Source organism: Gopherus flavomarginatus, chromosome 3 (genome assembly GCF_025201925.1).
Source record: "Gopherus flavomarginatus isolate rGopFla2 chromosome 3, rGopFla2.mat.asm, whole genome shotgun sequence".
Taxonomy (NCBI): Eukaryota; Metazoa; Chordata; order Testudines; family Testudinidae; genus Gopherus; species Gopherus flavomarginatus.
This window is the reverse complement of record NC_066619.1, coordinates 160,610,718-160,636,292: the sequence shown is the minus strand read 5'-3', so window position 1 is coordinate 160,636,292 and position 25,575 is coordinate 160,610,718. Positions and strand designations below refer to the sequence as shown.

At 41.3% G+C, this 25,575-nt stretch overlaps 1 protein-coding gene across 8 annotated transcripts in view; it reads right to left on the bottom strand.

The window, feature by feature from the left end:
• Positions 1–25,575, bottom strand: part of ARHGAP24 (Rho GTPase activating protein 24) — a 430,833-nt gene that overhangs the window by 34,692 nt on the left and 370,566 nt on the right. For 6 of the 8 annotated variants that reach the window (XM_050945142.1, XM_050945139.1, XM_050945143.1 and 3 more), the window contains one exon: positions 11,679–11,801. In XM_050945142.1, coding sequence (XP_050801099.1) covers positions 11,679–11,801 — 123 coding nt within the window. Of the gene's footprint in view, positions 1–5,493; positions 6,514–11,678; positions 11,802–19,582; positions 19,606–25,575 lie in introns of those variants that run through there. The other 2 variants (XM_050945147.1, XM_050945144.1) reach the window with 2 other exon arrangements.

The following is a 25,575-nucleotide window of genomic DNA, read 5'->3' as shown; positions in this document are numbered from 1 at the left end:
TAATGATTGTACCAAAACCAGCCCTCCTTACAGATTAGTCAAATAGAAGGGTAGTCAGCTCCTAAGTCCAGGGATAAAGAGCTCAATTTCACATCTAGTGCCCTTTACAAAAAACACTACTCCACTGTATTTTATCATAATGGTCTAAAACACAACTGTAAAAATATCATGAACCATTGGTACAGAATATTGTAACTTTTAAAAATAAAACACAACACTACCTTCAAATCCTAAAGGGAAAGCAATGCAGGGACATAAAACTCTGTCACAAAAGTAGTGAACCCAAGATATTACATACGTCCCTGTTTACTCTTTGAGCTGAGGTTAAGTGTATGTGGCCATTGAAACAGCTCTAATATCACATCTAAGATATAAGAACTTTTTACTCTTATTATACTCAGGCTAAAACTTTCAAAAGGGGCATAAGTGAAGTAGGAGCTTAATTCCCATGGACTTTCAACAAGAATGGAAAATGGAACTTTGGTGGCTCTTTTGAAAATTTTACCCTAAGATTTTCATGGCTGTAAAGCAGCTGCAGTTCCTACTGACCTCAGCTGGAGTTGTTGGTGGTCAGCTCCTCTGATTTAGACCATACGTTAAGTACGCACACACACACACACACATCGCTCACTCTTATAATTTACTACAAGTTGCACAATTAGTGTCTTTTAGAATAAAAACAAAACGTGTATGTGAGAAAGAGCAGGTGGTGGTATAATATGCCAGATGACAGCCCTGAAGACTAATGCTTGTATTGATCTACATGACAGGTAAGCTATGAACAACAACAGTGCAAGTTTGCTTATGCAATGCACTTCAAACCTGATCAATACCTCTTCCCTGCTATTAATGGCATCGCCAACTCCCTTCAAACCTTGGGTCCTTCTTCCAAAGAATGTCATTTGTGATGGTTGTTTTGTGATGTGAGCATGTTTCCTAGCAAGAAACATTTCATATACAGAAGGACATTAAACAACTTTCAGATGGGAGTTGAATTCCAAATAATGGCCTACAGTTGAGAGACTTCCCTTTCCTATTACATAAGCCATAGAATGAGAACAATCCAATAGGTCAGATTCTTCCCTTTGATAAGCATGCACAGCTCCAGTGACTTTACATTTTTTTTAAGATAGATTCAAATTAGCAAGTTTGAGTCCATTTTTCTTCTTAAAACTAAATCTAATCTTTAAAGTTTGTTTTGTTTTTGTTTTTTAAATTGTATTTATTTTCGCTAATATAGCATAATAAAGAAAGCTGGTGGAAATTCTAGTTCCTGTGTCCAGCTATGTGATTCTGGGATAGAGGAATAGCAGAGTTCTGATTTCCACTGTCCCTGCCTAAGAATGCTACCTGTTGGTGGGTGGAGAGGGGTGGAACCCTCTCTCCTAGCTTCTCTCTCTGCATGTGGCAGAAAAGCCAAATGGGAACCATCAGCTGCTACAGAAGGAATATTCGAAATGTCATAGTTAATGAAGTTTAGAGAAAGATTAACTGGCACATAAAGTTTGGTGTCCAGCCAGGTCCCTGTCTCAGCTACTAGAAGTCCATAGAAACTACGTTTTTTATTTATTTATTAAATAACGTTTTGGTTTCTAGCGTGCTCCATGTGGGGAGGATGGGAGGATTAAACATACTTGTGGTTTTTGAGCTGATAGAGCTAAGGAGTGCTGTCTGGCAGTATAATGGAGTTCCTCCACTCCCTCCCTGGTTCAGGAGGAGTGCTGTCCAACTGACCTCAGTTGAAAGCATGTGGTGAGATCACAACGCTCACAGCAGCATCAAGGATTCAAATCCCATTCTGCTCATGCGATTGTACCCAACTCCACAAGTCAGCAGCTCTTGGTGACCTGCTGAGTCAGGGCCTTGATGTAGTTGAATGTGAATTGGCCACATACTTTTCACAAGCCAAGGCAGAGTTTTGATTTATCACTGGGAATACTTTGATCTGGCCTGACAAAACACTGGCCCTAAACCTTGAAATAAATCTGAATATTTGTCAATATAGGTAAAATTGTAGTAAACTTTTAATTTGTTTCGAATTCAGCATGCCCTTAGTACATACACGGTGGGGTGAGAGTGGCTAGGAAATGGAAATATCACAAGATGCACAGTTTCCAACCTGGGCCAGAAGAAGAATCTTGTAACAAAGCCCTATTCTTACTAGATTTCTAAATTCTATTTCCACATATGCTTCAAATCATAACTGAAAACAGCAATTACTCCCCCTTTTAGAAGCTGCCTATTGTTGAAAATAGGAGCTCATTGTTAGTAACTGAGATGAAACTGGAAAATGTTTTGCTTTGCATGAAATTAACTAATCTATTTTTTTTTCACATCAGCCTTGTGAAGTTTTCTCCACTGCTCTAGCCATTTCTACCCAAGGACTTCCCTGAGAAAGCTATTCTATGAGCAGACACTCAGAGTTCCCTCTTCACCAACAGCCCATAACATTGCATAGCACTAAACAGAAGATTCAACACTTTTGAAGTTAAATTAATCAGCGTGAAATGTGCATTATAGTTGTAAGTACAGCTCAGGCTTGTCAAAAATACAATTAATATGGCGAGCTCTAGGTCATTAACCGTACTTTCTTCTCGCTCCACTAATGTTCTTCTGATTCATATTACAGGCCTGCTTACATCTGCACAGAAGAGAGACAAGTTCTCAAATCCATTAAACTGCTTATAGTTTCATATTTCCACTGACACCATTGTCAAAACATGTAATTTCAGGTTAATAAATTTATTAGGTTGCTCCCCCATCCCTCTTATGGAATTGGCTTTCAAATCACATCTAAACTGAAATGAATGTAGTGAAAATAGTTTTTTGAGGCACTGGGGGGAAATGTTTCTATAGTGTTATAAATTGCAGATGCACTTCAGCGCAAGCAGTCGTATATTTGAAGCAGCTGGCTACTGCATAGTATTAAGATGCCCGTAACCAGCTCTCAACCAGTATCACTGAGTACAAAAAGATATGATAGATTTAAAATCATGCCTGGTGCGGAGAAAGTGAATAACCAAGTGTTATTTACTCCTTCACACAACATAAGAACTAGGGTTCACCCAATGACATTAATAGACAATCGGTTTAAAAAGAAATAAAAGAAAGTACTTCTTCATACAATGCAGTGTCAACCTGTGGAACTCATTGCCAGGGGATGTTATGAAGGCCAAAACTATAACTGGGTTCAAAAAAGAACTACATAAGTTCATGGAGGAAAGGTCCATCAATGCGTATTAGGCAACATGGTCAGATATGCAACCCCATGCTCTGGGTGTCCCTAGTCTCTGACTGCCAGAAGCTAGAAGTGGATGATGGATGGATCACTTGATGATTACTTGTTCTGTTCATTCCCTCTGAAACATTGGACACTCTTGGTAAACATGATAAAGGGCTAGATGGACCACTGGTCTGTCCCAGTTTGGCTGTTCTTATGTTCTTAAGTTATTTTCTCCAATATTTAAGTCTATGGGCCAGATTTTCAGAAACCTTTCTTGCATAGTTGCATGCATAGGTACACAGTTCACATGCGCAATTACAGCATTTCTGTGAACCAAATTTTGTTAACTAGACCAAGGTAACTGTTATTTGCATGTGCATCCACAGTCAAGGCCTGATCCAAAGCCCAGTGAAGTTAATGGGTGTCTTTCCACTGACTTCAGTGGATTTGGATCATGTCCTAATGATGCACACAGTGTTCTGCAAATCTGGCCCACAGACTTCCATGCTGATTTTTTCTGGAAGAGACCTTGTATATGTAAAGTACAGTTCAACTGGCACAAGTGCAAATGAGCAGCAATGGCTCCAGCTGAATCATTCAATCCCCTGCTGGCAAACAGAGCGATTTCACTCTAGTTTTCAGAACAGAAGAGTTGTTGTGTCAAAATGTACAAAAAAACTGAAACAGCTGAAAGTCTCATTTCTCGACAAGAAGCCCACGGCACCACTAAGTAAAAAAGGTCAACTGTCTGCAAATTAATCTGTTAATCCTTTTCTCAAATTCTGAACATTCCTCGAATAGTTAAGCTCATACGGAGGGGCAGACAGCAATGGAGAAGTAGCTTACACCAACCGGTACATAACTTGTATGACTATAGACATGTATGTCCTGTCTCAACCAGATTTTCAGAGGTGCTGATCAGCTCCAATTTTTCATTTTTTAAAAACAAATCTATAAGTAATATTTAAATCTAGGGCTAGACGTTCAGCACCCTTTGTGTGCACTTGTGAAAAAAATCAGGCCCTCTGCCTTTATTTCACTGGAAAAACTATGGCTAGTGCTGCTTCCTCCTTTAGGGCATATCCTGTTCACCTTTGTCTGTGTGGGCAAAACCCCCAGAGCAATGGAACCACCTTGTTACTGCTGAACATAGTGGGCAGGCAGCAAGCACCCATGCTGGGAAAGATTGGCAAATGTTGCAGATCACTGTGTGTGGCAGTTTAGTAGTAGGTTAGGAAGGGAACAGATGGGAGCACAGTCATGGGACCTGCAAACTATGGGGAAATAAGGGCCAGATCCAGTTGCACGTAGCAACTTGCAGCCTCAACTTCATCCAACTGGGGGGAGTGGCTACATGTTGCTGCGAGTTGGGTGAGGAGAGGATTCCAACCATATTAACCCCTCCCTGTGTGGGGCCCTGAACTCACGCTTGGAGTGGGGATGAGAATTTCCATTCACGTACTCAGAGTAGTTCTTAAAAACAGCACAGAAATGGCTGTGATACACTTCTTCTCAGATTCCAAAAGACAAAGTTTCCCCTCTCTCATCAAAGAGTTAATTTATATTTTTTCTTGGTGCTGAGACTCCTATTCCGCATCACCTCCTACTCAGATCTTTTTGTTTTCTCTTCTAGCTTTACCTGTTGATGCATTTTGAAAGCCAGCTTTACCTCCACAATGACCATGCTTTAATCATTAGGATTATGTGCAATGCAGAATTAATCTGGCTTTAATAATGTCTCTGCAGCAAATGGATATAGGTGAACAAGCTGCAGTGGAATAGGATGAAACAAAGCAAGTGATATGCAACAGCATAATGCATGTGTGGAAATCCAACATCTTTGGATCCAAGTATTTGGCCATCTGGACTGACGTAAATTCTCTGATCCCCTCCCCTCATGTGGGAATAAGTGTCAATCAGATCTATTCTTCCAATTTTGCAAATCTTATGGCTCACCCTGGGTGTGACAGGTTCAACTCCCTCACCCCTATGATTTTTAGTTCAAAGTCACCCTGATGCACCACAAAAATTATTCTTTCTGCCTCACTCCACCAGACTATTCATGGACTGTTAGACATAGAAGATAATGCTAAACTTACAAATACAAATGAACAAGGAAATTAATAAATCATTCGTGGAACGTCGGCATCCTTATTGTTTCATACCCTTTGTTTTGGACTTCTTGTTGGTGCTAAATACATGGCCCCCTTGACCTCTCAGAATAAAAGGCTCTAACAGCAAAGCACAACACAGTGACAAGCTGTACATACCTTTGCGAAAGCTAAAGCACCGTTTAATTCTCCTATAAGTAGTTTTAGGAATGAAAGGAGCCGATGCTAAGGCCCCTGAGGTACGGACCACACCATTTCTATCTTCAGGCATCCTACAGGCCGGAGACCCAGTATCAAGCCAAAGCTCTCCTTTAGAAGCTGCATCTAGATGAAAGACTGTGACTGTTCATTGTTGTTGATTGATGGGGGTGGGTGGAGGGGAGTTAATAGTGCCCTTTCTTCTAAAGTTGGAGGTCTGTGATCTTCTAGATCTCCGTAGTTGGTTTTTTTTGCTTTGTTTTTGTTTCCTTCCCTGCTTCGATTCTGCTTGGGAAGAATTTCCTTCTGTCTTTTTCTTTTCTTTTTTTCCTTTTATTTCCTGTGGTGAGACAACTGGCGACAAGGCAATGTCACAACAAAAGAATTTCAGCCAAAAGCTGCATCTTCTATTCAAATGGAAGTGTCTGTGGAAGAGGGGTATATGCTGGTGGATGTGGGGAGGGAGAGCTCTTCCTGTCAGCTGGAACTGGAGGTAGAGTGGCCAGGGACTCAAATTCCACTGGACAAGGTCAGCACGTCGTGATGCGCAAGGGGGAAGAGAGAACAATGACAGAAAGGCCCCTGAAGAATTCTCCAAGATACTCCTTGCCAGCTCCTTTTATCTCCACAAACAGGGAACAAAAATAATGGCACCTTCTCCCGAAAGACTCTCTGTCCATAATGGATTCTTTTCAAAGTGCTTTCTTCTGTAACCGCCTCCCCTTCTGATGTTCTTGTGGGCTTCCCGGTTGTTTTGTTACCTTCAAGCTACCAGAAGCTCCTGTGGGAGAGAGGCATCAGATGCAGCGGTGTTGGCCGAAAGATCCTTGGGATCTGCTGAAGAATACAGACTTCCACACGGGAGCCGCTTTGCTCATTTCCTCCCTTTACTACTATTCTCATTGGAGGTGTTACGAATTCTGCTGCTGTTGCTGCTGCTGCTGCCTTCTGCTTCAGCCAGTCACATACAGCAGGTGCAGGCAAAACAATGTAAAGGAGGGAGCTGCTGCAACCTTGATTTTTTTTTTTTTTGACTTTGAGTTGACTTCAAGCCACTGTCACGTGTGCCAGCTTAACAGGCAGTAAGCCTCAGCCCTTCTGGCTCTCAAGAGTCTCCAGCCGTTGCTCTGCTTTACCCCCTCCAACTACCCCCACCCCCTGACCCATTAAAACTCTGTTGTTTCTTCTTCTCTTCTACCCCCTTCTTTCACTTGATTTCTCTTTTCAAGCTCTGCAATCAGAGCTCAGGCCTTTCTTTTCTTTAAAAAAAACTGCCTTTTTAATCTAATCGGGAAAGGAATTTCATGTGCAAACAAGCATTAGAAGTCTTGGCTGATTTAAAAAAAGTATTTTTTTAAGTAATATTCTCAGTATTTTTCCTGCCCTTTTGGTTCAAAAACAATCTTGTTCAGAGCACTTTGGTAGCACTTCACCCCCCCTTTCCCTTCCTAGTACCAGTTAACAAACAACAATTTAATGATCTGGTTAATTATTTATAGAGCCGCTTGCTCCATGGCCAGGATACCATTCCAGTCACCAGCTAGACCCCAAATATGAGTGGTCTCACAGAGCTCATGCATAGACACCTGTGGAATACACACAAACCTATTTTATAATACTCAGAAAAATATGACGATTCTACGTAAAACTATGTTTCACATCAAACACACAAATAATTTGGGTAAGACTCTCTTGGTTCACTGTATTTTGTCCTAAACTTTAGGCAGCAGGGGCAAAATGAGTGTTTTACTTTTGATTAATTGGTTGGCTGAGTTTATTTGTTTTCTGTATTTGATTATTTTTACGCTGCTAGTTGGTCGACATTATGTGATTGTAAGTCTAATAAAGTGCTAGAATACTACAGCTTTTGGATAGAATTTTTAAAATGGTTGTTTAAATCTAACTATCTAAATAGCATAAATATAAACTCTGAGGGCACAGATTTTGAGCTAGACTCTCATTTGATGTCAATAATTGAAGTCAATGTTGATTTATACCAGCTGAGAATCTGGTCACTTATACAGTATTTATTTTCTCTGTGAAGCCTTATGCATACCTACGGAATTAGATAGCAAGTCCATTAATAATAATAATAATAATGATGTTAATAATAAGGACCCTTATTCAGCAAAGTTAGCCTGTTTCAGGTTGGTTCTGGCACAATTTATATAGAAAAAGGGGGGGAAAATACACGTGGTGAGTTACATATTGTCACAAAAACAGCCAAAGAGACCTGTTTAGATCTTTTGGAGTTTCAAAGTAATAGTTCAAATGAGAATCAATTAAATAAATAGGTTTTGGAGTGGTAGCCGTGTTAGTCTGTATCAACAAAAACGAGGAGTACTTGTGGCACCATCCTGATTATCACTACAAAAGATTTTTTTCTCCTGCTAATAGCCCACCTTAATTGATCAGTCTCGTTACAATTGGTATGGCAACACCCATTTTTTCATGTTCTCTGTGTATATATATCTTCCTACTCTATTTTCCACTGCATGCATCCGATGAAGTGGGTTTTAGCCCATGAAACCTTATGCCTAAATAAATTCGTTAGTCTCTGAGGTGCCACAAGTACTCCTCAGTTTTTTTTAAATAAATAGGCAACTCTCTAGAGGCACAATTCCCAGGCGTCTCCAGTCCTAGGATACTGCCTGGTATCCCTGTGTAAATACATTAGAAATGTAAAGCCACTCAAGATTGTGCGGCTCAATACCAGCATTTGTGTCACAGATAGAATTCTCTCAGGAACGTATCTCTGTTCTGGGATGGAAATCCTAGTCAGAGTGTGTCCATGCAGAATAGTCAACAGCCTGGTAGTCAGAGTATGGACCTGGGTCTTGGGGACCCAGGTTCAGTAGAAACAATTTTCGAAGCCTCAAAATTTTAGGGGAAATAGAATTTGTGTTTTCTGGCCAGGACTTCTCAAAATAATTTTCCTCACGTTTTCCAGAGTGAGACTCATTTTAGAGTTAACATATTTGCTCAAGAAAGCCAACATGAATATGACATTTATAAAAGGCTTAAGTTGAATTAAAAATAATTCAATTAATTCAAACAAACAGTAGTTCAACAATTATAGTCTCCCACCATGCCCAAGCCTTAATTAGTATTATGCAAACAATGAGCCTCATGTTGAGCTATGCATTTGCACCAATAGGTGGCACTACACATTACTACATTTGTGACAGTATCATGCCAGCTTCTGGGATGCATCCAGTGGTTTCCATACGTAAATCCAGTCTCATCAAAGTCCATCTTACATCAAAAAAGGCTAAAGCGCCAAACTTGGATTCAGGAGCTCAAGGTCCTATTTCTAGCTCTATCACAGACCTCATGTACAAACTTGGGTAAATCACTCAATCTCACTTGGCCTCAGTTCTTCACCTGTACACTGGAGATATTTCCCTATCTCACAGGGGAGTTGTGAGGATAAATGCATCAATATATATGAGATGCTCAAATACTATGGCTGTTGAGATCATGCAAGCAGGCAGACTCATAGCTTCCCTCTTCTCAAAATGGTACTGCTTGTACCCAAATGTGTTATTGTCATGGTAGCTTACAGTGATTTTGGGTTGGAATATAAAATGGGCCTATTATAGTTCAATATAATAGGTCCTTCTAAAACAACTGAAAGCAGTTGGGTGTAGACTGCAGGAATATGTACATTTTTGCTTTAGTAAAATTTCAGAACATTGAAATATACCTTGACCCACCCCATGCTTGTAAGAGAAACAAAATGAAAAATCAGACCTTTTAAGATAGATTTTTAAAAAACAACTTCCTGTATAGGGAATCACATCTAGAATGTTGGCCCTTACCTGCTTATTATGTAGGTCTCAAATTCCTAATAGGCTAGAGGGACATCTTTTACCATCCCTTTCGCAGGCATTTTCTCTAGGAATCCCCACGCACAACTACAGGCATGTTTGAGACAGTACCAGACAGACCTCCTGCTGACAGACGGTCACAGGGAAGTCAACCAGGCAGGAGTCAAAGTTTCTGCCCAATAAGAAATATCTGACTTGGACAGAAGGTGAAGGAATGTGTGTGGTTCCTTAGAAAGATTTTGTTCAAAATTATCATTTTCTTCAGGCTCAGGTTTAACTAATAGGTGGAAAAGGTAATTTTCAGTCAGTAAGAGCAGTTTTCTACTACAACAACTGTTCTTCTCTGTTGCAGAACAACATGAACGGTCTTGCTGAGGTGCCAGACATTGTTTTCACAGCCAAACAATAATGGTGACAAGCGATAAGTTCCCTGGTTTAAATACAGATGCTGTCGTCTAATGGAAAAGTAGCCCCCATCTCCAAAGGTAAGGGCTTGAGTGCCCTGAGAAACAATATGATTAATGTGTAAGCATTACTTTTCCTGAAATGATGATAATAGTATTTGAGGTTGCACAGTGAGGCCCCCTCAGTATAAAGGGCCTTTCAAAGACAGCTGGTGTGCTGGGCAGACAGAGTAGAGCCATTTGCCTTTCCAGGATTTCAAACTAGAAGGAAGAACTTCTGCACATAATGCCCAAATAAATGCCATAGGGCTTCTAATAGTGTGCATTGCATTTTACACAATATTATCAGTCAGATGCGGCTTTCAGGTTTTGTGGGACCAACAATACCAAGTTCTTGTGACCGGTACAAATTCTAATTAAAGTAGATACCAAGATGCATCAAGATTCTGTCTCATCTTACCCCATGTGAAACAGCCTTCTGCATCAGCAAGGACTAGAACCAGTTGACCAGCTGTAGGAGTTGCTAAGAAAGCGCGTCCATCACTGTGTTGAGTGGTGATTAATACACTGTATTTGCCAATGTATCTTTGTTTCGAACTCTTTCCTACACCTAACAAAAATGTCTTATAAAATGCGTAGTCCCTTTTTCTCAGGAGCCTATACCATTTTTTGTTTCTCCTCATGCTAATATAAGGTGACAAGACTGAATCCACTATGTGCACTAATTTCATTCTGTGGTTTCTGACTGCAGCAAATACAACAGCATGCTGAATAGAGAAAGGAGCAGAAAGAGAGCAACAGAACTGACACAGTGGCACTGGAGGCCCCTCACTAGCAGCCTGCTCACACAGATTGTCATTGGGAAAAGAGAGGCATCCAAACAGACACAATAGCACGTAAGAACGGCCATACTGGGTCAGACCAAAGGTCCATCTAGCTCAGTGTCCTGTCTTCTGACAGTGGCCAGTGCCAGGTGTCCCAGAGGGAATGAACAGAACAGGTAATCATCAAGTGATCCATCCCTCGTTGCCCATTCCCAGCTTCTGGAAACAGAGGCTAAGGACACCATCCCTGCCCATCCTGGCTAGTAGCCATTGATGGACCTATCCACCACGAATTTATCTAGTTCTTTTTTTAAGCCCGCTATAGTCTTGGCCTCCAAAACATCCTCTGGCAAGGAGGTCCACAAGTTGACTGTGCATTGTGAAGAAATACTTCTTTTGTTTGTTTTAAACCTGCTACCTATTAATTTCATTTGGTGACCTCTAGGTTCTCATGTTATGAGAAGGAATAAATAATACTTCCATATTTACTTTCTCCAATATGCCACCATTGCATTTTCGTTCTGTATCTTTTTCAGAAGAATATTTTCGGTATTGGGAAGAAAAACAGGGTCCTCTTAGGTGAAAAGAATGGCTGCCTGATTAAGAGACAGGACTGGGGTCAGGCAATCTGGGTTCTATCTTCATCCTCTGTGATAATGCGTAAGTCTATTCAGCATTCTATGCCTCACTTTTCCCCACCTGTAAAATGGAGATGACAATATTTTCCTACCTCACAGAGAGATTCTAAGGCATATTTAACTAATGTCTGTAAAGTGTGTTGAAATCTTTGGATGTGAAGAGAAGCAAAAATACTTAATAATATTAATGCATGTCACCCCTAGGGATTATCTCAGTCTGTCTTATTCCCTAGATGACAAACTGCCAATGAAGGATTGACTTCACCAAACCAATTTTCCTAGAGACCTCTATAATGATGGGAAAGGAGAATGGGAAGTTCTTGGTCCAACTATTTTAAAGCATCTGGCTCCCTCACTGTTTTTTCTTCTTCACTAGGACCTAAACTTACAACAATAGAAGCCATATGTATCTTTTTCCTGTGACTCTTAAATTTTCTCTCCCTGACTCACCTCCTCCAAAAGGTGCCCATATAACTCTGCGAATGGATTTCACCCAGTCCTCCATGTCATTCTGTGTGCTGGCCATAAGAAGGTATGTCTCATGATGAGCTGTCATCCGCTCTCGGTCTCCTCCTGCAAGAAAAGACAATCACATATAAACTCTATCCTTTCCAGCCCAGCCAAACTCCTGCCAGCCACCTACCACCAAACTGACTGTTGGAAGCTGTGACAATGTGTAAGGATCCGAGGGTGCGGGTCCCTGGTTTTAGCAGGCCTAGAAACCAGGAGTGTGCAGGGCTGAGGTCTCAGACATTCCCTTACTGCCACCAAGGAAGACAGATGAAGCACCACCTCACTAATCTCAGATGGTCGGGCCCCAAAGGAAGTACTATCAGGACACCAAAGGCCTGGGGCACCTGATTGGCTTGCACCCATTACTTAAGCAGCAGTGACCTGGGTGGGTTGTCTGAGCAATTGTGCATGATCCCTGTTGCTTCTGCATTGGATCAGGTGCTTTACCTATCTCTAACCCTGTTCCTGGTTCCTGCTCTGCTCCTGTCTCGTTCCTAGTTCCTGCCACATTCCTGTCCTCACTCCCAGGTCCTGCCTTGCCCCTGCTCCTTGCCTCATCTCTGGTTCCTACTCCCCTGCCTCATTCCTGACCATCAGCTCATCTCCTGGCTCCAACTCCGGCTCTGACCATTAGGCAAGACCCCCTACGTCCTGGTTCCTAATACAGTAGTTTGAAGTATGCAGACCTAGATACCATGGTCTAGCTATGAAAGGCAGGAATACGTATCATCAGTCAATAGTGTGAAAAGAAAGCTATTAAGTTCCAAAAAGAAAGCTAGAGGACAAATGTCATCTGTAAGCAAAAAATCCCCATTATTGATCTGAGAAATCTTGCACCTGCGCTAATCTGTAATCTGATTCAGTTATTGGACGTTTTGCAGAAATTATTATACACCAAGACTGGAAGTAAATTGTGCTTTTTTAGAAGTATTGACAGCCACTCAGTTTTTATGTTCAGGAACTAAAGATGTCATATTTGTAACAAGAACATTTGATGTACACAATTGGTGGTGTCATTTTAAAAGTGAGGCACAGTCATGCTAATAGCCAGCAATCCAATGGCGTACAGCACTAATTTTGAAGGTTCTATTAGTGATCAAATGCAGAAGGAACACAAAAGTATGGAGATAGGCATTGGGCATGCCTGAAGCTGTTTAAATAACACGACTTTGGCCCATTGATAAGAGGAAGTTTTGATCCAGACCTCAGCTTTGCTGAAGTTCAGATTTTTAAGATCTGATGTTTTGATTCAATCTCTTCTCTACATTCCTATTCTAATATAAGGAATGAAGATCTGAACCATCATTATGGCACCATAGAATATTTGATTAGGAACCTGCACAAGCTGATGGCAGAAGCCTGTGCATCCCCCAGTCCAGCTCTTTGGTCAGTGCTCCTTGCTTCAGTTCAGTAGGTGGAATCTGTTCCCCAGGTGATACTGGTGAGGAGCAAAGCCATACAAAAATTAGTTTTCAGATATTTATAACACTTTTAATTGAGCCATCTAAATGTGCATGGAGCCAAGTAAGCGAACATATGAACTTATTGCTCTTGCTTCTGTCCTTCCTCGCCTTATTCTCTCCCTCTTATTTCACCCTCACCCTTTGGATCATGTCTAACACAAGATTGTCAGCTCTTTGGCACATGGACTCTGGCTTTCTGTGTGTCCTGTAAAGAGCCTTGCACTTCTGGATACTGTAAAAACAATAAGATTGTTTCTTACTAGGCATTTCTCCAGGGCCTACAAAAATAGGGTCCTGATCTCAGCTGTGGCTTCTAGGCATGACTAATACAAATAAATAATAGTCTGTGATTTGGACTATATATAGTACATGAGTGTACATCTGACCAAATTAAACCCAAGTGAATGCAGAGGCTAGATTTCCTTTTAGGATTCCTGGATAAAGATAAAGCGCACTCAGGCTTCACTCTCAGGGAATACACTGTCACCAAAGCCTTCCATTAAATATGGACTCTAATTGCAGGGATAAAATATAATACAAATATTACTCTTTATAAAGACCACCCTCCCCACCAAGGTGCTCTGAGTGCTGTGCAATAATTTAAAATATAATGTACTTTAAAATGTCACAATGTCAGAGTAAACAGGAGTTACTGAAAGAGGAGCAGAGCTCTGGAGAGGAATTGATATTTTATTAGAGAAAATGAATAGTCACAACTTTTCATTTTTGATAATATTCTGAATCACCAACCAAAAGCACAGGCACAAAATATGGACCTCCTCATTCTATATTGCCTTGCATCTTATATGATTTACACAGCTGTACAGTGAGCACATTCTACACACACTTTGCACTGATGGATATAACAACAGAAGATGCAAGGCAGTGGAAAATCAGGGCCTTTAACTGTTCCCTACAGTTTCCATCCTTTTTCAGCGTTAGTAATTTGGCTATGTGACAAAAAGTGCCTTCCTTTTGGCCAGTCCCAGGGTAGCTAAAGCATGAGAAGGAACAGCTGTCATTCTTTCTCCTTCCCTCTTACTGACTCACACACACAGAGAGCATATGATGTGGTGAAGATTTTAAAGTTGCAAAGGACTGGAATAAGATGATGCATTTTTGACCCATTAAAATACAACATGAGATGAGCACAGAAGTGCCATTCTAAGCCTGAAGCATTAATTACTCATTTTGCCCAAAGGACAGTTTACAGAATGTACAGCAATATTCTGCTCTGTCACCAATGCTCAGCCAGGAACAGCCCTGACACTGAATGCAAATGACAGCTGCTTCAATGTGTTCCCAGCTAGTGGAGAAAAAAAGTGATAAGCACTATTGACCATTATTGCTGCTACCCACTTGGTACTCTATCCCTGAGAATGGTGCCAGTGTCTACTTTTTGAGGTTGATTCTTATTTGGTTCTCCACTGCCAATCAAAGGATGTCAGTGCCTTCTATTTATTGCACAAGTAGACATTTAACCTGCAAATGCTAAACAGCAAAACCAAAACACAGAAACCATGCATCTGTCTGCTAGAATGTTCCAAAATTCCAGCTTTGCATCTGAACTCCCTTCAAGGGTACATGGTGTCCAGAGGCCGGAAACTGGATTCAAGGCCCCAGTTTCAAGCCCACTTCTCCAGAGCCAAAATTAGGAGCCTCTATTTTTATTTTTTGGGTCTGATGCAAAAATCCGTAAGGTCCCTTCTCATTCTGGCCTTCCCAGAGGATGTAGACCAGAGAGTAGAAATCTTTCAAGAACAGCTAGTATGTTCCATCATTCAAAAGGCAGCAAATCTCATTGTATCAGCTGGTCCATGATATTTACTTAATCTGTGGCTGAAATTTCATGAGAATTAGGCATCATTACATGCAACCCCAAATACCAGTTCTGAATCTTTCTAAGAACTGACCCCAGCCCCTACTGAGATTTAGAGCCGACCAGAACCACTTAGCCAAAATATATGGACTAGGTATTGAACATGGAATATAATATATATCTCCTAGAGCTTTGTTACATGATTTAAACCAGGGGTAGGCAACCTATGGCACGCGTGCCGAAGTCGGGACTTGAGCTGATTTTCAGTGGCACTCGTGCTACCTGGATCCTGGCCATTGGTCTGTGGGGCTCTGCATTTTAATTTAATTTTAAATGAAGCTTCTTAAACATTTTAAAAACGTTATTTATTTTACATACAACAATAGTTTAGTTATATATTATAGACTTATAGAAAGAGACCTTCTAAAAATGTTAAAATGTATTATTGGCACGCGAAACCTTAAATTAGAGTGAATAAATGAAGACTCGGCACACCACTTCTGAAAGGTTGCCGACCCCTGATTCAAACAAAACTAACGTCCCCACCAAAACACTACATTGTATTACTCTGCACCTGATCATTGCAATGTATTTATAGAGATATTTTCCTCCTGAAGAATTTAAAGTATTTTACATTTCACTTAGCGCTGAAATTCAGCCATTTCTGTATTGGAACATATCTTGTGTTTAACAATGCACTGCAAAAACTACACAACAGTTTAGGACAGGAAGTGAAGTATGCATCTGAAAGGAGAAGGAGAGGCATTATGCATAGGCAGAATATAATCACTTGAATGGAATTTGAATTTCTTACTTTATTAGGCTTAGACTTGCATGTTTTTGTTTTATTCTGCTTGGTAATTTACTTTGTTCTGTCTGTTATTACTTGGAACCACTTAAATCCTACTTTTTAAATTTAATCAAATCACCTTTTGCTTATTAATTAACCCAGAGCAAGTATTAATACCTGGGGGAGCAAACAGCTGTGCATCTCTCTCTACCAGTGTTATGGAGGTTGAACAATTTATGAGTTTAACCCATATAAGCTTTATATAGAGTAAAATGGATTTATTTGGGGTTTGGATCCCATCAGGAACTGGGTATCTGGGTGTTGGAGACAGGAACACTTCTTAAGCTGTTTTCAGTTAAGCCTGCAGCTTTTGGGGGACATGGTTCAGACCTGGGTCTGTGTTTGTAACAGGCTAGCGTGTCTGGCATAACCAGGCAAGGTACTGAAGTCCCAAGCTGCCAGAGAAAACGGGCTTAGACGTAGTCTCAGCACATCAGGTGACAGTCCCAAGTGGGTTTCTGTGACCCAACCCGTCACACATGTGACTGACACAAAAGCCTGCACATTTTGGAGACTAATAGTGATTTCCTTGCAGTGGTGACATTGTAAAGGCATGGATAGCTGCCATGACTGAAGGGTGGACTCTTATGTGTGATCCATCAGTCTTTTCAGTTTTCTTTTAATGGCCTATACATTCCACTATATCAGATCATATGCCATTTAAAGAATAATTATTTTATGTCAAATGAGAGGGTCTACACACTATAAACTGAATTAGTGCCAGAAGTCCAGATAGTTCATTTACACCATTCCAGAGTAGCACTCCAAACAACAGACTTGATTAAATATCCATTTAGCTAACATACAATTAATCTGTGTTTGTTTAACTTCATAATGAAGGAAAGCATAAGATATCCTTGGTCAGATGTTCAGCTAGAGAAAATCAGCAAAGATTCACTGAGCTCAAAGGAGTTTACACCAGCTGAGGATCTGGTGCATCCTTTGTGTGCTGCAATATTTTATGCTTATCTTCCCTGTGAATAAATTATTATTTATATAGTGCTACAAGTTTGCATAATGCTTTGAAAAAGATATTTGCAAATACACTGGCATTTATTTATTTCATGTAGGTCTGTAAATGCTGGTTTATGTAGAGATAATATTTAAAATACAGGTAAACCCTGATAATCTGAACAGCTCAGAAATTATATCTAAAATTCAGAAAATAAGAATTTCAGATCATAGGTATTTGGACAAACAAAATTATGGTTACATAGGACATTTTCAACTTTTCAATAATCCGATTTTATCCATATGAAGATTTTTAGAGTTGCTGAGCAACCATAGGTCCTAATTATTTCAAGAGACGTTTCAGGGGATCAGCACCTCTGAAAATACCCAATATTAGGCACCTAAATTTTGAAAATGGTGCCTTATACTAACAAATCACAAAGGTTGCACCTGCACCCTTAACTCTGCCACTTGCACCCTTAACTCTGTTCATTATACATGATTGCATAGGGCCCGATTATGCCTTTACAGCACAATCTCTCACTGAGCTCACATTGGAAGCACAAAAGTTGCACAATCATTTCAAAGGCTGCAGCTTATTCATCTCTCCGAGGCTGGCAAACTCCAGGGCCTGGTAAAGGCGGGCAGGGTGGGAAACAGCAGCCGTGCCCATTATCCTGTCTCTCCTCCTTGGCAGGGGAGGGAGCAGAACTCTGTGCTTGCCTGACTACAGAGACTGGCCCTTGTCCACTCAGGGGAAAGCTGCAGTTTGCACAACTATCATACACATCCTACTCCTTTGCAGCCCTGTGCCAGGACCAGGGCTAGTCTGGCCCATACTGTTTCTTAAAGATATACTGTATCATCATGCCTTTTCCAACCCTTAGTATTCTCTTTTTTGGATCGAATCAGAGTCAGATTTATTAAAGCAACCTAGAATTTCAACTTGGAATGGAAAAGGTGAAATTGCCCTACCCTATGTTCAGTCCTGTATCTTGGACAGGTCAGATTGCCTCCCCTCTCTTTCCATTAGCAATGACTTATGGGTTTTCCCTCCTGGCCCATTCACTGGCTGTGTAAATAGTAAATAAAGAATGCTGCTGTGTTTCTTGATCAAGTCTGCCTGTGACCACTCAAACCCATGCTGGGCGCAGCTTTGTGCAGTGAGCCGGCGCTGCTTGGATCTGAGCTAGGCAGAATATTTTAGGAACTTCTGCCAGCTAACAGGAAAAAAACCCCAAACACATGCACATAATTAAAATCAGGAGAGAGATGATTCCTGGAGGGACAGGAAACGGGACAGCCTTTATTTGCTTACTCAACATTGCATTATACCCTTTGAAAAAAATGAAGAGATGCTTACTGAATTTAGTGGGTGGTTGATTCCTGAAATATCAACCTAAACAGCTTTCCTGCATTTTCCCCACTGTCAAGTAAACATGGGAAGTACATAAAATTCTCATCCAACCAAGTAAACCAGGACTTTATCAGATAATACATTCTTGTTCATTGTACTGTCTCTTTTTCTCTCCCCAACCCACAAATGAGCAAACTTTCAGGGGACCAGGCCTCGTTTATGCTCTATTTGAACTGCATCACCTTTCCTCTACTCAAAGTGCTAATCAAGCTGAATTCACCTTGAAAGACACCCTCAGTTTTCTGCTCATTAGCATCTTGGATTTATTGCTAACTGTAGTGCTTTGCTTCTTGCAAATGGAATACACGGGGATTGATCTCCACCATTTTTAAAAGAGAATTTCCTCCCAGGAGAAACATCAAACCTAGGATTAATATGACTTCTTTTTTTTTTTTAAACTAAAAATAACATGGCCAACTTCAAAAATATATTCCACATTTTAATAGAAAAATGTTGGAGCCATTTTAAAAGGTGAAGTTGTTTCCTATTTTCTGTGCATTTCTTTCAGTTTAAAAGCCTAAAACACAGTTTTGAAAATGGAGATGTTAGAGACAGCTGAGAATTAAGGGTGATACAGCTGGATTCTGTGCCAACCCCCACATTTTAGGCTACTTATTATCACCACATTTTAGGTTTCCGAAGAAAATACAGAATAATAATTGTAGCCTTTAATGTTTCTCATATGAGCATCTATGCACTGGATTTTGTCCATATATAGGCATTCATATGGGAGCTGCTGGGTGCTCAGCAACTTTGAAAATCAAGCTATTTATTTAGATGTCTAACTTTAGACACTAATCTTTTAAAATCTTGCCTCTACACACTTCCCTCCGCCCCCTCCCTCCATTTATATTGTATTTTTGGCCTTGAGATTCCATCTTTCTTTCAATTAGCTTTGGCCTTAATGTGCCTCAGGACTTTCTTCCAGGTAAGGCTCATCACTTCTGTATGTATGTGTTGATTAATGCCCATCTTTTCTTCCTCATTTCCTTCCATATCACCTGAAGTCTGCTAATTCATCCATACTTCACCATAGAAGGAGTGCCTAGTTTTGTACCAATCTTTTTTTTACAGAAGATACTGCTCAATACAAATAGCTAGATGGTCAACAGATTCTATGCATTTCCCTGTTGGTAATTTGTTCAGCTCTTCAGAGTCTGAGCCTTTTGAAAATGTCACATGTGGAAAATGTGTCTCATGTTTTTCCCTTTGTTCCATATGGCAGCAACTCCTTACTCTATACAAGATGCCAAGATAACGGTTGTTTACCAGTTCAGGTCTCTGATTAACTTTTCTCAATACCAAAATAACTAATAGCCATCACAGGAATTCATGGCTCACTTTTCAGTCCATTTTGTTTACTTCTCCTTGAATCTTTCCCTCTGCTGCAAAAGAGCTTCCCAGAAAAATACAGTATTTCATCTCTGATTTTTTCTGGATATGCAAGCTTCTGTTTCTTTCTTCCTTCCTTCTCCCTTTGTCCTAGGGCGACCGGACAGCAAGTGCGAAAAATCAGGACAGGGGGTGAGGCATAACAGGAGCCTGTATGAGAAAAAGACCCAAAAATTGGGACTGTCCTTGTAAAATTGGGACATCTGGTCACCCTACTTTGTCCTTTATCAGCTTTGATTTTACAGCATTTATATTCATGCTTATTGGTCTGGATCATGAATAGCCTCTTTATGTTATAGAAGTTACTAGATTAGAGTACAAGAATGTCACTGCAAAGTCAAGACCAATGATCTCTTCCCCTTTATTCTAATGTAGTTACAAGATTTTTTAAAATAATCCAATGCACAAAGCAGAGGTAACACTTATGACCTCAGCACTGATTTCATACCAATCAACAATAGTTTAACCACAGCAACTTGACATGCCACACTGATTATGTACTAATGAAAACCAGTTTAGCCATGATTGTGTTCAGGGGCGGCTCCAGGCCCCAGCACGCCAAGCATGTGCTTGGGGCAGCATGTAGCGGGGGGCACTCTGCCGGTTGCCGGGAGGGCGGCAGGCGGCTCCGGTGGACCTCCCGCAGGCATGCCTGTGGAGGGTCCACTGGTCCCGCGGCTTCAGTGGAGCATCCGCAGGCAGGACTGGCGCTAGGGGCTTGAGCGCCCTAGGTGGATGGCAATTTTGCAGCCCCGCGCCCTGGTCCCGCGGCTCCGGTGCAGTGGCCGCAGTGGTGCCTGCAGAGGGTCCGGTGCTCTGCGGCTCCGGTGGAGCTGTCGCAGTCATGCCTGCGGGCGGTTGACCGGAGCCGCGCGAGGAGCCGATCGTCCGCAGGCACGACTGCGGCAGCTCCACCGGAGCTTCCTGCCGCCCCCTTCGGCAAAATGCTGCCCACCAATTATTCTGGCGCCCTAGGCGATTGCCTAGCCTGCCTAATTGGTAGCGCTGGCCGTGTCCACAGGCACGTCTGCGGAAGGTCCACAGGAGCCACGGGACCCGCGACCAGCAGAGCGCCCCCCACGGCGTGCCGCCGTGCTTGGGGCGGCGAAATGGCTAGAGCTGCCCCTGATTGTGTTTGTTCACTGGGTGATGACACTGCAAACTAAGGTTGTCATCTACACTACAAATATAAGCAAGTCGGGTGACCCATTTACAACAGATGGTCTCATCAACACTGTGAATTTTAATCATGTTGTAACATGGGAATTGCCAGACTGAATCAAGCCCAAGGTCCGTTTGTCCTGTATCCTGTCCGTGACAGTGCCATTTTGGAGGAAGGTGTAAGAACCTTCTAAGAAGGCAGATGTGGGACAATCTGTTCCCAACATTAGATCTCAACTTGATCCCCAATAGTTAGAGATTGGCTCAAGTCCTATAGAATCAATTATCCCAGCTGCAGGGAAGACAAAGTCTAAATTAAAGATCTTTCCTTAGAGCAGGCTAGGCTGAGCCATTCAAATGTGTCTCAGGTAAACCATGGCTGAAAGAACAGAGACAGACCGCTACTCCAAGTTTATGGTGTTTTTGAATCACTTGAGTGACAGATAAAGACGAGTCCTTGCAGTAGGTGCAGGGCCAGCGCTACCATTTAGGCGACCTAGGTAATGGCCTAGGGGCCAGAATATTTGGGGGGCGCTATTTTGCCGGGGGGGGTGGCATGTGGGTCCGGTGGACCTACCGCCGTCATGCCTGCGGCAGCTCCACCGGATCCTTTCCAGCAGCGGACTGTCCGCCGGCGTGACTGCAGTAGGTCCACCGGGGCTGCGGGGGGCGGCAAAATGGCCGTCCGCCTAGGGCGTCAGAAACCCTGGCGCCGCTCCTGAGTAGGTGTTTGGGGGAGGGGCAGGGGGAGGAAATGAGACTCAAATTTTGCACAGAAGTTGTGATTGAGCTGTGTGATTTTATTGGAGCTATTAATTCTGTTTTAATGCTTGGCTACTACTTTTGCTGTTTTGCCCATGTTTGATCCAAGCATTATCAGGAATTATGTGGATCCTGTAAATTAAAGTACACTGCAAAACTATATCTGCCCTCAGTTTGTATCCACTCACTTCTCTCTCACCAAACAATCATCCCACTCCAGAAGGCCAAACCCTTCTTGCCCACTCAGAGGTTGGAAAAAATGAAAACCATAAGTAAAATATATATATGTGGAGAGCTGTGAATTAACAGAATCCCTGGCACAACTGCTGAGATTGACCTTATTTATTTTTTCATTACTTCTCATGAGAAACAGACCTGCCCAGTGTAACATCTGTGCAGTAACAGTAGTTTTAATTTTCCCTACCACTCCCCTTTATCTTGGTGCTTGTAGTGCCACCCCCAGAGCACATCTTTTCTAAGTACATTATATTTTAAACACTTTTATATGTAGCCTAATACTATCCCAAGATTTCCTTTCACTTGACTAACTTAAAAAAGAAACATTTTTGATCTCGTATCTTGTAAACTTCTACTAACTTGTCTACTTATTAGTAAACAAATACAGAGAAAGTCTTATTGTAGCAATCGGGGACTCTGCTCCAGTTGACAGACAAAGAGAGGGAAGAAATAGTTCACTATGTGTATAAATCCAGGACAGCCGATGCTGTGAAGAAGTGGAGCTGTGAAGGCAGAAGATACCGACAAAGCAAAGAGAGTGTCCTGGAGCAACCTGGGGAGGTGACAATGGATCTGAGAGGCTGTGAAGAGCTGAGGAAACAAAAGCTGGAGAGAATTGGGGAACATGAGATAGCACTGGAAGGGCCTGGGATTTGAGATAAAGTATCAGAGGCACCAGAGAGGCAAGGAAAACAGAAAACCAGCAAACAAAGCTGCCTGGAGGACTTAAGGGCTCAATCCTGCAAGCTGCTGAGCAACTCCTGGAGGTGCTAAGTGTCTTTATCTCTCACTGATTTCAGAGGGAATTGAGAACACTCATTATCAGTATTGTCAACCTCAAACATTCAAAACTTCAGAGTCAAGCCCTTAAAAATTTGGAGAATGACTTAAAAATAATGAGATTTTTAGACAGAATAAATTTTGGGTTCTACTTATTTGCTTGTGGTTTTGAGCCTTGAGGATTCATATTTTCAACCTTTTCTCCATAACCATGTGGGCAGAAACTTTCGTAAAACAAGTAAGCTGAGGGTCTCATGAAATCATCTGGCTCCAGGAGATGGAGCTTTAAGAAAAACTCTGAATATTGCAAGGCTTGTGCTAAAATGAGAATTGTCAATGCTGCAGCACCATATAGTATCCAGCCCTGAGATAGAGAGAGAGTGAAAGTAAGTTGCTAAGATCAAAGCCTGGAGTAGTAGAAGAAAGCCCTGAAAGAAAGCACTGAATACGAGGAGACAGGCACTAGAAGAGCAGTGGTGGCCTACTAAGCATAGAGGCCCAGGTGAAGGACCCAAGGAGCTCACAAAATGGGGAAAAGTAAAGATTGCTCATTTGTCATGTCTAGCTATTTCTAAGTATAACTTGCCTTTTCATTGCAATAAATATTCACCTAATTTTGTACACTAAATTTCTTCCTTTCTCTTTAAATGACACAGACCGTGTGACGTGTGGTGAACTCCTATAACTATATCACCTTGTGCTGAGATGGCGTCTGATCTCATAAACCACAAAGGGTCAGACCTACTTAGGTTCTGGGCTGGGACACCTCAGTGGAGAACCTAGGCTGTTCCAAAAAGTGGAGCAGACTGGAGAGCTGGGTGGAAAATTAAAGATACAGTATTCCATGAATTCTGCATCTTTCTGTTATTCATGAACAGATTACAATTTTCTCAAAATCTGCCATACAATTTTCACTAATAATTCTTGGTCTGCAACTCATTCACTGCAGTGTACTGAAAGTAATCTGCTTATCAATATTGAACTGTTCTGACTGAATCCATAGGTCACATGATGCATTTCTATTCCCTGAGCATAACTCTCAGGAACAGGTTTCTGGTGCAATACTTGTGTTTTGTGTCTTAACTTCCCCTGTCTCTGAATATTCTGCAATACTCACATAAAATCTGAGTTTTCCTCTATGGGCCTGATTCACCTTTGTGTTGTTCCAGTTTTAAGTCAGCAGTGTAAAACTGGAGTATATCAAGGTTAAATCAGGCCATATATATAGTTTTCCTTTCCCTCCCCAAAAAACTGAGCACTTGAGGATCTTTGGATAAAAGCTGAGAAGTCTGTGACTCTCCCCTTCTAAGGGAAGAATCGGAAATTCTGCTCTGCTGCAGCTGAATTGTTCAGGTCAAGCTACAATGACCTACAGCTCCCCCCCTTAAGTTTGTAAATGTTCCTCAATAATAACTGAAAACAAGGGACTATTTACTAACATTTCTACACTTATACATATCCGTGTGTGGGGAGGAAACAGCAAGCAAGATACCAAGAATCTGAGGTGTATGTGGAGCAGACTTTACTATGGACAGTGTTTTGTATATCTTTGTGACTACATCGAACAGGTACTGCAGTGGTAGGAATCTTTGAATTCTGTTCAATAGACAAATCCATCTAGAGAGAGCCAGATGCTATAAAACATCAATAATTATTGTTACTATTTCATTTCTAAGCATTTTCAAAAGATGTACCCCAAAATTAGGAAATACTTCTTGTTATTTATTCTTTTCCAAGTCTCAGCTGCTATGAGATTCTGCTGCTAGTATTCAGTCTTGCCAGCTATTATTCAGCATTTGCCTCTATAGCAAAAAGAATATCACAGAGTAGGGGAGGAATGAATGAAAGTCACAGCTGTGCTTTCTGAATATTGTCTTACCAGTGCTGGTGACTCTGAATGTAATATTTACAATTGGGTTTTGGATAGTCTGTTATTCTGAGTTCCATTAAACTGAATTACCTCTAAATCCTTGATGACAGGTAAGAGATTGGGCTGAGACAGATACACAAATTATAACTTCAGTTATTTTCATCAGAACCACCATGTTATTTACTCGACTCCTGTTCAGATCTCAGTGCATTTTGTCAGTCACAAGGCAATAAGCAAGTAGAGACAGCCAATGTATAAGCCAATCTAACTTGAACCTAGTGTATTACTAACATCATTGCCAGCAAGAACACTGGTTTCAACAGGCACAGTTTCTAAACAATTTACTGTTTTACCCAGTCACTGTTTCAGCTACATATTTTCTTTGGATGCAGCACTAATAAACCTCACAGAACAAGGATAATTAAAATTATTGTTACTATGGTAAAGGAACAGATCTTTAAACACCTGCAGTTGTACTATGACAAATGTTTACTGTTCAGATTCATAGCATCCAAGCTGTTCTTTTGTATTAGTAATCCTGAGCAACAGTCCTCTGCATTAGAGATGCTGTAATTTCATGTGAGCACCCATGGAGTAGTCTAGCGTAAGTGCCTACATGACAAAAGTCTCGTAATAGCAGTTCATTCCCTACTGGGCATTACACTCCATCACGATTTGCATTCACAGTCTGCTTGGGAAACAGCCAGATACTCGAAACAGGAGAGGGAATTGTGAGCATGCATGAAGCTGTCAAGTGACTGCCATTAGACCCCTCACACTAAGGTCTGATTCAGGAATCATTTGGAAATGGATCTGTAACACATAGTGAATAACCTGTACTGGTAGCCTCCTACTTAGGTACAATGGTCATAGCTAGGGTGACCAGATGTCCCAATTTTATAGGGACAGTCCCGATATTTGGGGCTTTTTTAAATATGGGCTACTATTACCCCCACCCCTTGCCCCGATTTTTCACATTTGCTGTCTGGACACCCTAGTTATACCTGCAGTCCTGAATCCCCATAATGATTATAGAATAAGATAATAACAACAAGGCTTTAATTATAAGGCAGCACAGCCACATATCAAGATGCTCAGGGTACTGCATAAGCAGTTATGACAAGCCATTTGC